Source organism: Eublepharis macularius, chromosome 11, assembly GCF_028583425.1.
Source record: "Eublepharis macularius isolate TG4126 chromosome 11, MPM_Emac_v1.0, whole genome shotgun sequence".
NCBI classification, from domain to species: domain Eukaryota; kingdom Metazoa; phylum Chordata; class Lepidosauria; order Squamata; family Eublepharidae; genus Eublepharis; species Eublepharis macularius.
The window spans coordinates 56,494,890-56,511,692 of record NC_072800.1 but is presented as its reverse complement, the minus strand read 5'-3'; the positions used below and the strand labels follow the sequence as shown (position 1 = coordinate 56,511,692).

The window sequence follows — 16,803 nt, the reverse complement described above, 5'->3', positions numbered from 1 at the left end:
ATGTAGTGATGGCCACAGGCATAGATGTCTTTAAAAGGGGGTTATGCAGATTCATGGAGGATAGGCTTGTCAGTGGCTACTAGCCAGGATAACTAAAGGGAACTTCCTCATTCAGAGGCAGTAACCCTCTGAATCCCAGTGCCAGGGGGCAACAACAAGAGAAGGCAGCTATGGCCTGTTATTGATCCTCTAGAGTAACTGGTTGGCCGTTGTATGAGACAGGGTGCTGGACTAGATGAATCACTGTTCTGATCCAGCAGGGCTCTTCTTATGTGCTTATGCCTCATGTGAAAACGAACGCCTCTGACAGCACAGAGACAAAAGCAGCACACGACCTCAAAATACATTTCATGCAAACGCAGCAGGAAAAAAGGGCATTACAAGCGGGGTGACATCAGCTTTTGAGCGTGCTATTTGCTAGGTTTGCAGCACGCAGAAACATCCCCCTTATTGTAAAATTGGATGATCTGGCCTTAATGTGAGTGGTACTATTGAAGTTCACTACAGAAATACAAATTATATAAAACGGTATATGTAAGGATCAAGCTAGATAAGATGGTGGGAGATCTGTAGGGTAGCTATTTCTTTATCTGTCAAAGCAAACAGTAGGCTGGGGTGGGGGTTAAATCAGGAAAATGGCATGAGGGAAGATCGATACCCCTGCAGTGTCATGGCCCCAATCCCATTCTGAAATAACAACTTTTTAAAAATCTGCACAACTGCTAACTGTAGTGCTCACATCATCTTATATTGTTAGCACTGAGAGAAGTTATAATATAGTAAGAGTAGCTGGGCGCCAGTTTGTTTCCAAGATCACTTTAGATACTGCTCCTTTCTGCTAGATTATATTTCCCTTCCCATACCTGTCTATTTCCAGCTTTTGAAATAACAGCCTTGAACTGGTGGCCCCGTTGCTGGGTTTCAAGCTGGTTTTATACGGCCAACAGAGGCACTGTTTTCATTTTTTTGAATTTTGAATGAAGTCTTCAAGCAAATTTGTCTTGTTTCTTAGCAACCCAGATGGGTTGAATGCAATTATACATTCAGGCTCCTTTGTACAAGAAAAAAGCATGACATCTCCTAAATAAACACTGCTGTGGGTTCTTCTCTTTGCTTAGTTTCCTCCAGCACTGTGAAGAAAAAACCAAGTCTCTGTGATACAGCATGGAAAATTGGAAAAAGAACTTGACTTTAGAGAGAGTGAGTAGACTTCCTTAGCATTGTCGGCTACATTAGTTATGTATGTGTTGCAATTTTACTGTTATTAATAACTATGGCATTGCTTTTTACAAAATCACCATACTCACATGGGGGAGAACTGTGTATGCAGTTGGAGGGCTTCTTTCTGTTTTCTCCACAGGCAAGTTTGCATTTTAAACTTGACCTAGTTTGTCTGTACCAAGGGTGAATGTTTGTAATTTGTGGGCACTGAGGGGACCCCTTTATTCCATATTTATTTTTCTCAGTGCTTTATTTTTTTGAATTATAACCTCAATTAACAAACTTCAAAACAGTGCAAAATGCAGTGTTTATATAACCAAAAGAACTCTTGATAAATTTGTCACAAAATCTATTTGCATTTGACAAACCATGTTCCAGCCCCATTGCTGACTTCCCCCTCTCAGGAGGAACATTTTTAGCATTTGGGGGCCTGTGCTGTTGGGCAATATTAGGAGCATCAGAGGCCACAATCTGTGCATGGCCCAACTTGTGGCTCGGTAATCAACTGCAAATCATTGTTGGATGTATCCACTGATAATTAAGGAGCTGCTACTCCATGTGGAGGGATACGCAGATCATTGCCTCTTACCATCCTGGTGGGGGATGGGAATTGAACAGGTATTTAATAATTATTTATATATTTACTTCTTTTATACTCTGCCCATTTCTCCTCAAAGTGGTCCAAAAGTGACTCACACGGTTCTTCCCTCCTCCATTTTATCCTCCCAACAACCCTGCAAGGTAGGTTAGGCTGAGAGAGTGTGAGCAGCCCAAGGTCACTCCACAAACTTCCATGACATTGGGAATGTGGGTCTCCCAGATCCTAACCTGACACATAACTTTTGAGTTTTGGTAGTCAATGAGCTCCTCACCAGCCATATAAACTAATGTGTGAACAATCTCATTTGGTAACACCAACAAAATTCCAACTGTCCCTCTACCAGAGGCAGTCATTATTTTCTGGCATGGGTTCCTGGTAAATTATTTCCACTTCTTCTCTGCTTTACCTTTTCTGCAGATATTGGGGAAGCTTTCTTAGAGTGTTTTAGAGCTGAAAAATCAGAAACATCATGGTGGGTGACTCTGGAGGATTCCTATGGATCTCTCTGCTTTGACTGCACAGGCCCAGGGGATTCCTAGAGTGTCACTTCCAGTTTTTCAGTTGGAAATGACATCATGGCATTGCAGAATGCCATATTCCTCTCTCTGTTTGCCCCCGCTGCTTGGTAGGAGCCCTTCCACTAGAAACAGATGAGGGGCTTCCTAAATGAAAACAGGGAGGATTGGAAGGAGATCTAACTAAGGTATTGTTTACTGGGCAGCAGGAAAATTTGCGCCTCCTCTTTCCCAGCCCTGTCCACTTGCCCTTGTTAACTCTTAAAGCAGACTGCAACCAACCTGCTTGGGGGATTTTCCTAACCTGGAGAGGTCTATGACCCTGGAGAAGACTATGCATGATCTCACATGCAGATGTTGTCTAGCCATGCAGCTGAGCTTGAGACATAAACCCACTGGAAGAGTTTTAAAACTTTTAATAAAGGATTGCATTTAACAGAAAACAAAAAGTGCAACAGTGGTTAATAATTTTCAGTTCTCAAAACAATTTACAGTTTGTCTGAACTTTGGTCATAGAACAATATCCCCCTGGGCTAATTGAGTAAAGGGAAGTCAGGCAAGAGAAATAGCAATTTAAGTCCATAATGTGACTACTTAGAACTTGTCCCTAGGTCCTTGTTCCAGGCCCTGGATCAAGCCAACAAACTCGCATTCCTTCCATGGGTACACATTCTACATTCATAGCAGCTATCTTGCTTTATAAATCCGCAGACTACACATTGAGCACTTGGGGAGCAGGGCGTCATAAATTTCCCAGGTCCCTGCCTCTTTCCTTGAGATTGGTTACAGTTTTCCCTTCAAAATGTGCAAGGGCCAGTCTTGAGTCAAGAATTTCCCCTGGGAGCTTTACGCAAGAAAAGAAGGACTAATCCCTCCTCTCTGCAGACAGAAATTCTCCCATTAAGTCCAGTAGCACCTTTGAGACTAACCAACTTTATTGTGGCATAAGCTTTCGAGAGCATCTGACAAAGAGAGCTGTGGCTCTCGAAAGCTTATGCTACAATAAAGTTGGTTAGTCTTAAAAGTGCTACTGGACTCTTTACTATTCTAGGAGATCTCCAGTTGCCACCTGTAGTTTTGCAACCCTATCTAGGCCCGGAGTTCATTACACCACATCTCTAGTGTTTCCATACATTCATGTATTTTATGCTAAAAATAGCAAGCTAAAAGATACTGAATTTAAAATTTACAGTTAGTGCAAAATACAATAATTCATGTAGTAATAAATATATTGTGGATCTAAAACATATCCTTAAGAATAATCAGTAATAATACCTTTTTCTCTGTGCATAGGCCTAAAGGGGCAAGTACAGAATGTTGCCCAGTATCCACACTGGAAACTATTTCAAATGTACTTTCGATTCAAAGGGGCTCTTTACTACAAACCTGGAGCTCGCATTGGCACGAGATCAAGTTCATGCTTCACAGCAAGCCAGAATCCCACCTCAAAGAGAATCCTGGACAAAGGAACCTCTTGACTTTAGCTATAAACTGTATATCACTCCAAGGAAGCCCGCAGGAAAATCTAAAGAAGAGCCGAAGAAGACGAAGATAACAACGAGCACACTGTGTGAAGATTTGCAAAGAATAACATCCAGGTGGATTCTCCCAGTAATAGAACAGCAGAAGCCACCAAAGATAGTTACCAGGTTTCCTCATATAGGCCCTTATGAAGCACAATTGATGTTTGTGAAGAAGGGAAAGTTTAAGTGTGGCAAATACCAAGACCCCAAACCGTATGATTTTAGACAGGTAAAAGTTTTGATGAAACTGAAGCAACAGAAAAGGGGAGACTTTGGCTGGGTTCAGGCAATGGTCTTCAATCTTTCTAGACTCAGGTGAACCCCCAGATGACATGTGACACCTAGTGAGCTGCAAGCATGTGACAGGAGGTCAGGTAACTTCAGGCGTGTACTGAGAGCCAAACTAGATGTGCTTCATTTTAAGAGTTGGGTCTATGTTCCTTGGAGTCAACTTGGGTTTCCTGCAGCCACACAGCAGCTGCAGGGAATAGTTTTTAAAAATGAAGGAGAACCCATTTGGGTTTGGAATGCTGCTGCAAGTGCTCCTGCCTTGCCCCCCAAGATGTTTTTCCATGTCCAAAATCTGCTGGGGGGGGGGAGTCATTTCCACATTGTTGCTGCTCTATGTGGAGTATTTTGCACACTTGGAGCAGCAAAAACAGTTAAATAATTCCCCCACACACACACTCAGTGCTGTTTAGGCATAGGTAAATAGCTCAGGGGAGGGAGGCAGGAGCCCTTCTTCCCTTTGTGGTGGCGTTCTAAGCCTAAAAAGCCATTCCCCACAGCTGCTGTGTGGCTCAGACCCAACTCTTTAAAAATAGGCATATCTAGTCTGGCCCTCAGATCATATGGAATGGGCAGGCTGGAGTTTTTTTCCAGAGTAAGTGGAACCATATTTAAGGTACTGTGGATCAAACTTATAAGCAGATTATTACTATTGGCTCCCCCTCCTTGAGTTTTGTTCTGGAGCAGGGCTGGTGTCAGCAAACCCTGAGGTGGGGCAGTTGCCAGGGCCCACAGCCACCGACCACCCCTTACATTCCTCCCCTGCCACCCACCCACCCACCCTTTCTCCATCCTTGCAAGCACTCTGCTAATGCCACCTGCTCCTGGCTGAACCTGCTGCCCATCACCACCAGGAACAGCATACAGGTGGTGTATAGTGGTGGCAGTGCTTCTGGTGGCCATGAAGGTGGCTCTCCTAGCTGCACGCACCACCCTCTGTCAGGAAAAGGGCTGTGGGAGGTGCAGGTGGCTGTGAACATAGGTAGTGGATATAGGCAGGGGGCCATGCAGGTGAAAGAAGTGCGAGAAGGGGGCCTAGTGATGAGCAGAGCAAGGGAGGGGAGTCCCAGCACACTCTCTGCCCACCCCCCAAATCCTGGAAGAGGTCCCTTCTGGAGGAATACCAGTGCTTGATGTTGAACAAGCAGGTATGTTATTATTACCTCTTTCGTGGGCTTTGTTTTTAATCAAAAAAGCATCCACAACTGTATTTATTCCTCCCTGAATTCTTCTCTCTATCTTGTTCACGTTATATCCTGCCTTGTTCACTTTCTCTGTCTCTCATGTGTTGCCAAGTAGGCCCCCTCCCCTGCTTTGAAGCCTGCTATGAACTGTGTTAAAGTTTCCTGCATTACTGTTTCACTGCTGCACAAAGACTGCTTTGCACGTGTGTGTTCTGATACACGTGTCAGTTTCCTGCCTGCGTGTCAATTACCCTGCTGCAATAGACTGTGTAGTTTACTGACTCCATGTTTGGGTAACTGCACAAAAGGACTCTCTTTCTGGGCAGCCCTGCCCTGACCTGCGTCTGGACTTCCCAGTGTGCGTTTGGACTGTGTTACAAGTGTGCCCCGTGCCTGCACTGCCATCTGCCACGGACCGTGCCGGTTCCCTGCTTTGGACTGTGTTTTGTGTGCTGTCTCCCCTGCCTCCATGGAAGCCTGCCTCATATGTGCCCAAGCCGCTGCTAGCAGCCGGGCGCCTGCCGGGGAAACCTCCAGCGAGCCTGGCTAGGCGCTCCCTGGTCAGTTCCCACCTGGAGCCTCCCACGGGTCGGTCCCCGAGCTTGCCCTCGCTACCGGGCAGCCTGCTATCCAGCCCCAGCTATGCCCAGCCGGCATCCATGTTCTCAGGCAGCCAGAAGACCCTGGGAAGAAGACTGCTTTGAGAAGCCATTTTGGCGAAGCGGGCACACCACGTCCGCAGCGAGAACCCCTCGCCCCGCTCTGCATATCTTAGGAGCCGCCCCGGAGAAGGAACTAAGTGCCGACCATCCCAAGCACTTAAAGAATGCATCTCAAAGAAACCTCCGCATTCCAAAGCTGATGACATCAGGACAAGCCCTGTCCGCTGGAACATCCTTTCAGCCCACTTGGATTTCCCCCTCCCTCTTTTGTCCCCTCTTCCTGAGGTGTCACTTATCACAATCTGATTACCAAAGTGGCCCATCCAAGCCATTCAGTAGCCCATTAGACCCTTTGTTTTAATCTGTGAGAACCACCAAGTACAGCACCAGCCCCAGGGTACGTTTTGGGGTATTTAAGCTGGTCTCTCAGACCACTCGGTGCCTCGGCCATTCCCTATCCAGACCTCCTTGCTGTCCGTCTGTGGTCCCAGTGCTGGCATTGGGCCACCCTCGCTGCTGTGTCTCTGCTTCATTCCAGGATTGTGAGTATTTCCCTTATCATCGTTGGGAACCCGCTAATGCGAACGTCTCTATATTTCCTACTCTGTATTTCCTAGATCTTGTGTGTTCCCTGTATGATTGTGCAAGTTAGGCTTACGCTACACTCAATACACGTGTTTGGACCTTACTCCTTGTCTGCCTCTTTTTCACTAGAGTGTCTGGGATCGGGACCTCCGTAAACATAGGTTATGATCCTCGCTTAATATTAATAGTTACAGACTGCTGCAGTTAATTCCCCATTATAATAAAGAGCAGTTCTGGTAACAGTTTACTGGTGGAGAATGCGGGCATAACCCAGTTCGTGTGAATGCACGTGAGTCGACACGCGTGTCTTCGGCGAACTGACTTAGAGGAAAATTTTCCAGACCTCAGTGTAAAGAGTGCAATTTAGCTCAGGGAATTAAAAGTGTGATTGTGTGTGGCTCTAGCGAGCATTTCTATCTTGTGGGTTGGCTTTTCCCCCATTTCCTCCTTCAGCCAGCTTTGGACTACTTGCCTTTTGTGGTGCACCGCGAGGCCCTCCAGCCGTTATAACCGGTGTACTGTGGGTGAGGACCTCTGAACTGGTGAAGTTCCTGGCCACCTTCCGGGCCGCCTAAACGCGTCTATGTGGGTGGGATCCCAGAAGTAGGCTCTCTCTATATATATATCCTGAAGCAGCACATATAAAATTCTCTTCCGCCCTCCCCCGTCTCTCCTAAGCCCGTCCAAACCCCGTTCCTGCCAGCACTTAGGCTTCAATCCCCGCTCCGGAGGAAACGTGAAGGGATTGTTAGACCGTTCGGTCAGTTTAGCTTTGGGAATCTAAAGCCAGGTTCCTGAAGCCCCGCGGCAGCCGGCCGCACCGTGCTTAAGAGTTTTAAGTTAGACTCTTGGGCGCCTTTCCGCTTGCGAGTTTTAAGTCAGACTCGTGGGCGCACCTCGCTTGGGAGTCAGTGGGACTCTTGGGCACACTTTTGCTTGGGAGTTGTTAGAACTCTTGAGCGCACCTCGCTTGGGAGTACAGTAGGCTTTACTCCTGGGCACTTTTGCTTGGGGACTTGCAGAGGCAGTCCTTGAGCGCATTTAGTCTTTTGGTCGAGGCTTGGAGACAGTTTAATCGTTTGTCTCTGAGCGTGAGGCCTGGGGACACTTTGAGTACAGTTCTTGGGTAGAGAGCTTGAGAGCATTTTGGCTTCTAAGCAGAGGCTTGGGAGCATTTCTGGTTGCCTGAGCAGAGGCTTGGGAGACCCCCTTAGTTGCAGTTCTTGAGCAGAGGCTTGGGAACGCTTTTTGGTTTTCCGAGTATAGGCTTGGGAGACCCCTGAGCTTTAGCTTCTGAGCAGAGGCTTGGAAGCACTGAGCGTTTTTTTTTTCTCTTGGGCTTAGAGAGCTTGAGAGCACCTTCTGAGCCAGTAAACGTTTCCTGGTCCCGTGGCTTGTAGGCAAGCTTGAAACGGGAATAGGAATTTTCCTTCTCCCCCGGTGGAGAAGAACTGAGTGTAGAACCCTTAAAAATACCCTTGCAAACCCAAAAGTAGAACCTTAAAACCCCCTGGTAAAAACCCTTGAGGACCTGAGGGAAGGATAAACCTCCCGAAAGGAACATAGAGAGGAAGAAGTTGTTAAAACCCTTGAGCAGCTTTAATCGCCCCACCCCTGGTGTCGCTGATCCACTCTTTAACCTCCCCGAGATCAGCCTTAAACGAAAGAAAAATGTACCGGGCAGCCCCCACCGTGCCCCGCCTGGAGAAGTGGCTAGTTAAGAAGGGAGATTGCCCTTGGGAAGCAGGTTCCTTCAAGGGACCCGACCCACTCCAGATAGTTAGAAGTGCCTTCCAAGATTTTTGTGAGAAAGAGAAACCCAAGTCGAGCAAGAAGGACAGATACGGAGCTTGGGCACTTTTTACTGCCTTACAGGACAGTGTGTCCCTGATAAATAAATTACATATAGCGCAGGAAGATAGTGAGCAGGAGATAGAGAGGCTCAGATTAGCCCAAGACAAAGAAAGGAAGGCGCTAGAGGAAAAAGCAAAGCGAGAACAGGACGCCCTGCACCTAGAAATCCAGAGTCTCAGGGCCAAACTAGTCGAACAGGAGAGAGACCATGAGGAAAAAGCAGTTGAGTGGCGCGCTGAACGCGTCAATTTCATATTGGAAAAACAAGGATTAACCACTGCCCTTCAGGACGCCCAGCACAAGGCTGAGGCGGCCACCGCTCGTGCCGACGTGGCTGAGCATGCAGTAATCGAGGGACAGGAAAGAATTGCTAAGCTAACCCATGCCGCCCAGTTCATGGCAGAGCACAATCACTCCAAGGTAGCTTCTGCAGACCACTCCGCTTGTAAGAGGGAGCTAGAGGCCCTAAAGCAGCACCTGGGAATGCAGCAGGCCGTAATTTCCGCCGTGCATCCCGCAGCCCTCTTGGCTCTCCCCGAAGGTAGTACCGACAACTGGTCACCCCCTTCGCCCCAGTCTGCGGAAGCCCCACAGCCCCTCCACCCAATAGCCACCAAGGAAATTGTATCCATGGACGAGGATGGCAGGAAAACAGACCGGGTCGTTAAGGAAACTCGCAATTGGAGGCCCGATGAGCTCCAAGCCATAGCAGACCGCATGGGACCCCTAAACCGAGACACAGCCATCCAGTGGTTCACCCACGTGACCACCTCTCAGCCTTCCGCTAGTGGTTCCGATGTGGCCCAACTGGCCCGCCAATGCCCCGCCCCTGAAATAGTCTCGGCCCTCAATGCCTATATTTCTAACCGAAGGCTAGCCACACGCAGCCAGTATGGAGCAATTAAGGAAATTTGTGCATTCCTGTGGCCCACCAAGAGTTTGAAAGCCCTGTACATCGCAGAGTCTCAAAAACCTGGAGAGGACCCAGAGGCATATTTAGCCAGAAAGCAGCTTCTTGCTGAACTAGCAGATGAAGTAGATTTAGATGCAAGCGATGTACCCGACTTTGACGAATTAGAATTCAGGAGAGCAGTCTTAGATGGACTCAATAGTACCACCCGCCTAGCACTAGCAGGAGTGGAGCCCGGGAGCATCTCATGGGGAGACCTGGAAGCTCGCATCAGAAGCATTGCTGGCCTGTTGCGAGAAACCGGCGCCATCCGCCATGTGAAGTCCCCGGCCTCCCATAGGAAAGAGAGTGAGCCCATCAACACAGTCACGTATGCCAACCATGGTCCCCACTCCCAATATCGGCCCCAAGGGCATAGCTCGTACTCGGAGCCTAGAGGTGGAATCTTGCGTGGGAGAAGCGGTAGCTTCACTCAGGGCCGCAGCCAAAGGGACTCTCATCCAGGAGTAACCTTTGCGCCCACCCCCAGTCGCTACCCTTCCTCCCCACAGGGACCCTCTGAGCCCTGGAGACCTGCGCTGCCCTCGGCACCCCCGCCCCCTCGGGCACCTCACCCCTACAACCACCAGGTCTACCCTCCCCCAAGTCAGGCTGACTCCTGGAGACCGCAGCCAAAGAACCAGGAGGAGCCCTCTGACCTAGGCGGCCCGCCGCCAGCCAGGGACTCACTCCGCTGGGAACTCTGGAAGCGGCTCAAGGATCATGGGGCAGACATGGAGCTCTTCCACCAGCAGCCCACTTCAGTGCTTCTCTCAGCCCTTCTAGACATCTTTAGGAATAGCCCTCCCCAACATGCACAGCCAGTGGCTACAGTAAGAGAAGAGCCGCCACCAGCTGGGAACCCCTTTTTCCAATAGGGATGCCCGGGGGTCACACATGCTTCTCCCCACTTAACTGTCTGTGGGAGAAAACCAAAGGTTGAGGCTAGCCTTCGACCTCCGGGAACTAAAAATAGCTGGAAACTTTTTTTTTTTTTTGAAAAAATTTTTATTGGGTTAGAATCCGTTATTTTTACATTACATTCAATTTTCCCAAAATTTTTCATTTCTAACCCCCTCCCTTTCCCCCCCTTTTGTTGACTTCCAACAGCTTTCCCACCCTTTGTCCCTTTTCCCTTACTTCTATTAATTTCCTCTATCTAAAACAGATATACATTCTCCATTATATTAAGCAGTACATCCTTAACTACTTTTCTTGTACCCAAACTGTAAGTCTTTGTTTCCATCTTGGATAAACAATTTATCCCATTTTCCATTTTTAAATATTTCTATATATCATAAACTTATATATCATAAACCATAAAAATCTTACATTTAAATCAAACAATTTGACTTATTCTCTATATATTACTAATTCTATATAGCTCATCACATAGTCAATCAATTTGACTCTTCTGTATATTCAGTTTGGTGCATTATATAGATCTTATCAAAGAAAGAAAATACTGTTGGTTACTCAATCCTTATATTTAAACCTTATCATTAATTATTTTCTATCAATATTCTATCTATTAACCTATATATATCTATATATATATCAATCTGTTAATCTAACTGCTTATAAATTCACATTTATCTCTTCCTCCCCCGGTAAAGTCACCCCCCTCTGCATTTTATTATACTTCAGTAGTTCTCAAACTGTCACAGTTTTCCTCCCACCTCCCATTTCTTCTCCAAATATTGTTTCAGCTTCTCCCACTCTGTGTTAAACTGCCCTGAGTCCAGATTTCTCAGTTTTCTTGTCATCCTGTCCATTTCGGCCATGTACAGCAATTTGTAGATCCAATCTTCAATAGTTGGCACTTCTCGTACTTTCCATTTTTGCGCATACAAAAGTCTAGCTGCTGCTGTCATATAAAATATTAACGTCCTATGATGGGCTGGAATTCCCTCCATTCCCAAGTTTAGTAGCAGGAGTTCTGGGTTCTTATTTATTTGAAACTGTAAAATTTCACTCATTTCTCTTATTATTTCCCCCCAGTACTGCCTGGCTACCTCACATGACCACCACATATGATAGAGGGAGCCCTCATGCTTCTTACATTTCCAGCATTTATTAGAAGTGTTCAAATTCCCTAGCGCAATCTTCTTTGGTGTCATGTACCAACGATAGATCATTTTGTAAATGTTCTCTTTAATATTAGTACATGTCGTTGTCTTCATTGTAGTTTTCCACAAGTATTCCCATGCCTCCATTGTTATTTCTTTATTAAAATTTATAGCCCATTTCACCATCTGTGTTTTAACTGTCTCGTCCTCGGTATACCATTTCAACAGTACTTGGTATACCTTGGATATTCTTTTCTTGTCTTCTTTAAGAAGGGTCTGCTCTAGTTCCGAATTCTCTGTTCGTATGCCCCCCTTTGCAGAGTCCGAATTGTATAAGTCTCTAATCTGTCTATACTGGAACCAATCATAGTTAGGTGATAGTTCCTCTTGCGTCTTTATTCTAAGTTTAGATACTTCAGTTTTAGTTATTTCTTTGTACGTTAAACATTGTTGTTCATTATCAACAGCTCTCGGATCTATCACCTCGTATGGAACCACCCACAAGGGGGTTCCTTCTTGTAGGTAAATTCTATACTTCTTCCAGATTGTATATAAACTTCTCCTTACAAAGTGGTGCAGGAACATCGAGTTGACCTTTACTTTGTCATGCCATAGGTATGCGTGCCATCCGAAAATTTTTTTATATCCCTCTAGGGCTAATAATTTCTTGTTCTTTAATGTCATCCACTCTTTCAACCAAACTAGGCAGATTGCATCATAATAAAGTCTCAGGTTGGGCAGTTGCATTCCGCCTCTTTCCTTTGCATCTTGTAAAACTTTTACTTTCACTCGAGGCTTCTTGCCTGCCCAAACAAAATCTGATATTTTCCTCTGCCATTTTTCAAATTGTTTAGAGTCTCTGATGATTGGTATTGTCTGTAGCAAAAACATTACTCTTGGTAACACATTCATCTTAACTGCTGCAATCCTGCCCAACCATGACAGGTTCAGACTATTCCATTTGATCAAGTCTCTCTCTATCTGAGTCCATAGTTTTTCATAGTTGTTTTTGAATAAGTCTATATTCTTTGCAGTCAGTTCAACTCCCAAATATTTCACTTTGCTTGTTACTTCACAATCCGTTGTTTCCATTAATAATTGTTGTTTCTGCTTAGTCATATTTTTACATAGTATCTTTGACTTCTTTTTGTTAATATAAAAACCTGCCAAATCTCCAAACTCCTTGATCTTATCTATCACTTTTGGCATGTTCTCCAATGGGTCCTCTACAATTAACATTATGTCATCCGCGAATGCTCTGACCTTGTATGAATAGTCCTTTATTTTTATTCCACGAATTTCCTCATCTTGACGTATTTGTATCATCAGAATCTCCAATACTAAAATGAACAACAATGGAGATAACGGGCAACCTTGTCTTGTTCCTTTACTAATCGTCAATTTCTTGGTCAATTCATCATTCACTACAATTGCTGCAGTCTGGTCTCTGTAGATTTCCTTAATTGCTCTGATGAATCTTTCTCCCAATTGTAGCTTTTCCATAGTGGCAAACATAAAGTCCCAGTTTAAATTGTCAAACGCTTTTTCAGCGTCTACAAAGAAGAAACCAACCTCTTTGTCACAACGCTTGTCATAATATTCAATAGCATTGATCACTGTCCTTAAATTGTCTCTTATTTGTCTGTCTGGCAAAAAGCCTGCTTGTTCCTCCTCTATGACTTCCGAGAGCCACCCCTTCAGTCTCTCCGCCAATATCTTCGCAAAGATTTTATAGTCATTGTTAAGTAATGATATAGGTCTATAATTTTTCACGTTAGTCAGGTCTTGGCCCTCTTTTGGGATCAATGATATATTCGCTTCACTCCAAGTATCTGGAATCCTTTGATCCCTAAAAACTCCATTCATCACCTCTTTTAGGAATGGTGCCAGTTCATTGGCCATTGTCTTATAAAATTTAGCCGTAAGTCCATCTGGCCCTGGCGCCTTTCCTAGATTTGCGGATTGTATTGCCTTGCTTATTTCCTCATCAGTTACTTCACTGTTCAACTTATTTCTCCAAGCTTCCGAAATTTCTGGAAGTTTGGTTTTCTCCAGATATGATGCTATTGATTCTTTGTTTACTTCTTTTTTATTATACAGCTTAGCGTAGAATTTATAAAAGGCTCTACTAATGGTAATCTGCTCCAAGTACGTTTTATTATCTTCACAGATTTTATTTATTATTTTCTTTTCCCTTTTCTTCTTCAATTGCCATGCCAGGTATTTCCCAGGTTTATTAGCACCCTCAAACGCTTTTTGGTTCAGTCTCTTAAGATTCCACTCCAATTCTTTATTACTCATTGCTGTTAGCTGTTCTTGAAGAATTTTGATTTCCTGGTATACCTTCTTTTTCCCTGGTCTCTTTTTTAACTGTATTTCTTTGGCTTTTATTTTCTCCTCAATCTCTTGTCTTTTCTCCTCTTTCTTTTTTCTTGCTCTGCCGTTTAAGTCCATTAGTATGCCCCTTACAACCGCCTTGTACGCATCCCAAACTTTGTTGGTTGGTACTTCTTTGTTCACGTTGTATTGTATAAAAAACTTTGTCTCTCTTCTCAGTATTTCCATATTCTCTCTTTCCTGTAACAAGTCCTCATTTATTCTCCATGCTTTCCTTTTTCTCCTTTTTCCAAATTTCCACATAATTGGGTTGTGATCTGAGCCTACCATCGGCATTATTTCTACCTCCTTAGTCCATAACGCTAAGTCTTTTGAGGCCCAGATCATATCGATTCTTGATAATGTAAAATGCCTTGCAGAATAGAAAGTAAACTATCTACTTTTAGGATATTCTCTCCTCCATACATCTTCGAGAGTCTCTTGTTGAATCAACTCAAAAAAAAGCTTTGGTAATAGTCCTCTTTTCTTTTGTACCGTTGTAGTCTTTTTGTCTAGCTCCAAGTCTGTCACTCCATTGAAGTCTCCAGCAAGAATTATCTGGTCATATACAAGATCGTCTAGATGCTTCCTTAACTCCTCAAAAAAGTTTTCTTTTGCACCATTAGGTGCATAAAGTCCGACTACCAACACTCTCTTTAAATTCCAAATACATTCCACTGCTACAAATCTAGCTTCCACATCTCTCATCACAAATTTTGGCTGTAGCTCCTCTTTTATATACAACACCACTCCTCTTTTTTTCTTATTAGAGGCCACTACAAACTCCTTGCCCAGTTTTCCAGATTTTAAATATTTTACATCCTGTTTTCTGATATGGGTCTCTTGCAAACAAACAATATCACATTTTTGTTTTAGTAGCCAATGAAAAATATTTTTCCTCTTATTCGGTGAGTTTAGTCCATTTACATTCCAAGATATTACTTTACACTCCATATTCATAGTCTTGTTGGTAAGTCTTTTTCATTGTCCTTAATAAATCTCTCCATCTCTCGCTCAGATCTGATGCGTTTTTTTGCCCCTCCAAACTCAAAGGACACTCCTTCTGGTAACTCCCATCTATACCTGATTTTCATGTCCTTCAAAATCTGAATTAGCACTTTGTATTTTTTCCGGTCCAATAACACTGATCTGGGCAGTTCCTTCATTATAATGATCGTCTTGCCATCAATCTCCAATGGATCTTGAAACTGTTTTGTCACAATCCTCTCTTTCATGTTTCTTGTTGTAAACTGCACAATCACATCCCTTGGTAATTTCCTCTGGGTTGCAATTCTCGAATTCACACGGTATGCCACATCTAGGATAGCCACAACTTCCTCCTCCTCCTTCCCCAGGTATTCAGCCAACACCTCAGTCATCTGTTCTTGCGCTGACTTCCCTTCCACTTCTGGCAGACCACGAAAACGTAGCTGCTTCTCCATGTGTTTAGTTTCTGCAACTGACATTCTCCCCTTCACCAATCTCATCTCTGTTTGTTGCGTGTCTATTAAATTCTCCATCGCGTCTTCTACTGTTTTAACTCTCTGCTGCGTTCCTTGTAATTCACTACGAATCGTTTCCATACCTTTTTTCATTTCTGACAGCTCCGACTTTACTGTCTGTGTAACCTCTTTAACCTCTTTAATAAGCTCCAATTTCGTGTCCTTAAGCTCTTTAATCATATCTAAAAGTTTTTTGTCCAGATTTTTGTCCAAATTTTCTATTGCCGATTGCCACTCTTTTTTCGACATCGTGGGGCTTGCTTTAGCTCGCTCCCACGAATCCGCTCTCTTCCTTAACTCCGTGGCGTACAATTAAACGTTTTTCTTTTTCAAATGTCCCAATCTTCTTGCCAAAATTAAATTTTAAAGTGTCCAAAATGTCGGGCGTCTTTTCTCTATGGTTTCTCTATGATGTTATAATCCAAAATGGCCTACTTCCTCTTCCGCTGAAGCCGCGACCCTTCCCCTTTCAAAAATGGCGATTCCCTACTTCCTGTCCTCCGGCAAGGGCCACTTCTCTCCAGCCGCTCTATTGTTGTTACGCACTTCCTGTCTCCCGTCTTCCCACAGCAGGTCTCGCGATGGTGTCTTTTTCCCACAGCTCCAAAGCCACAGGTATTCAAAACAATAGTCCGCTTTCTTTAATAACTTCTTTAAACTTAGTCTCTTTTAAAATACAACTCCTGCCGAGTCTTCACCTCCTTTTCACTAGTCTGTTGCAGTTTAAAAATCTACTTTTTTTCCTCTCTGTTTTTGTCAATCTGTCCCGTATCCAAAGATAGCGATCTTTACCTTCTCTTCACTTTTCTCGGGTTGTAATCGCTGTTTCGATCTTAAATTCTCCTCTCAGCTTCCTTTCCCAATCGAAGCTTGGGTATGTAGGTCTTATGCCAGCCGAATTGGCCCCAAAACTGCCGCAGAGATTATAGCCGATCCGTCGCAAGGTGGGACCTCAAGGATCGGGGGGAGACTCGTTGTGTAGAGCCCCCCCTCGTCCGAGATCTAGCTCACCCTAGGGTCTTGAGCGTTCTTTGCCTGCTCCCCGCCTGAGAGCAGTCGGCCGCGGGCTATTTTCACCCCTCCGGCCGGTTAAAACGGCAGTCCGGTCAGCTCCGCGAATGGAGCTGCGTTAGACCTCCATGAATCCCAAACCGGAAGTCGTCCGGCTGGAAACTTAAAAGAGAGAAGGAAAGATTCCAAAGGGTGATTCGCACCCAGAACCCAGCACCAACTTTGCCAGACTCCTCTGAAAGAAATCTGGCAGAGCTGCAAAATAAAATTCAGGAGCTCATAAGTGTGAATAGGGAACAGAATTTAAAAATAAATGATATTAATAAAGAGAAAGAGGTATTAAAAGAAAAATTAAATGCTTGCACAATAGAGAAAGAGCAGCTCCACAATAAATTCCTTAGCATGCAGACTTTGCTGGAGAACCAGAATAATGAAACTGCCACTTTAAAAACCCTGATGCAAA

The 16,803-nt window shown here is 44.6% G+C and overlaps 1 protein-coding gene across 1 annotated transcript in view; it reads left to right on the top strand.

Moving 5' to 3' along the window:
• Positions 1-1,116: 1,116 nt before the first annotated feature.
• Positions 1,117-16,803, top strand: part of LOC129337910 (uncharacterized) — a 44,610-nt gene continuing 28,923 nt past the window's right edge. The window contains exons 1-2 of the mRNA XM_054991918.1: positions 1,117-1,200; positions 3,631-4,089. Of these exons, the coding sequence (XP_054847893.1) occupies positions 3,652-4,089 (438 nt within the window). The 5' untranslated portion in view covers positions 1,117-1,200; positions 3,631-3,651. The remainder of the gene's footprint in view (positions 1,201-3,630; positions 4,090-16,803) is intronic.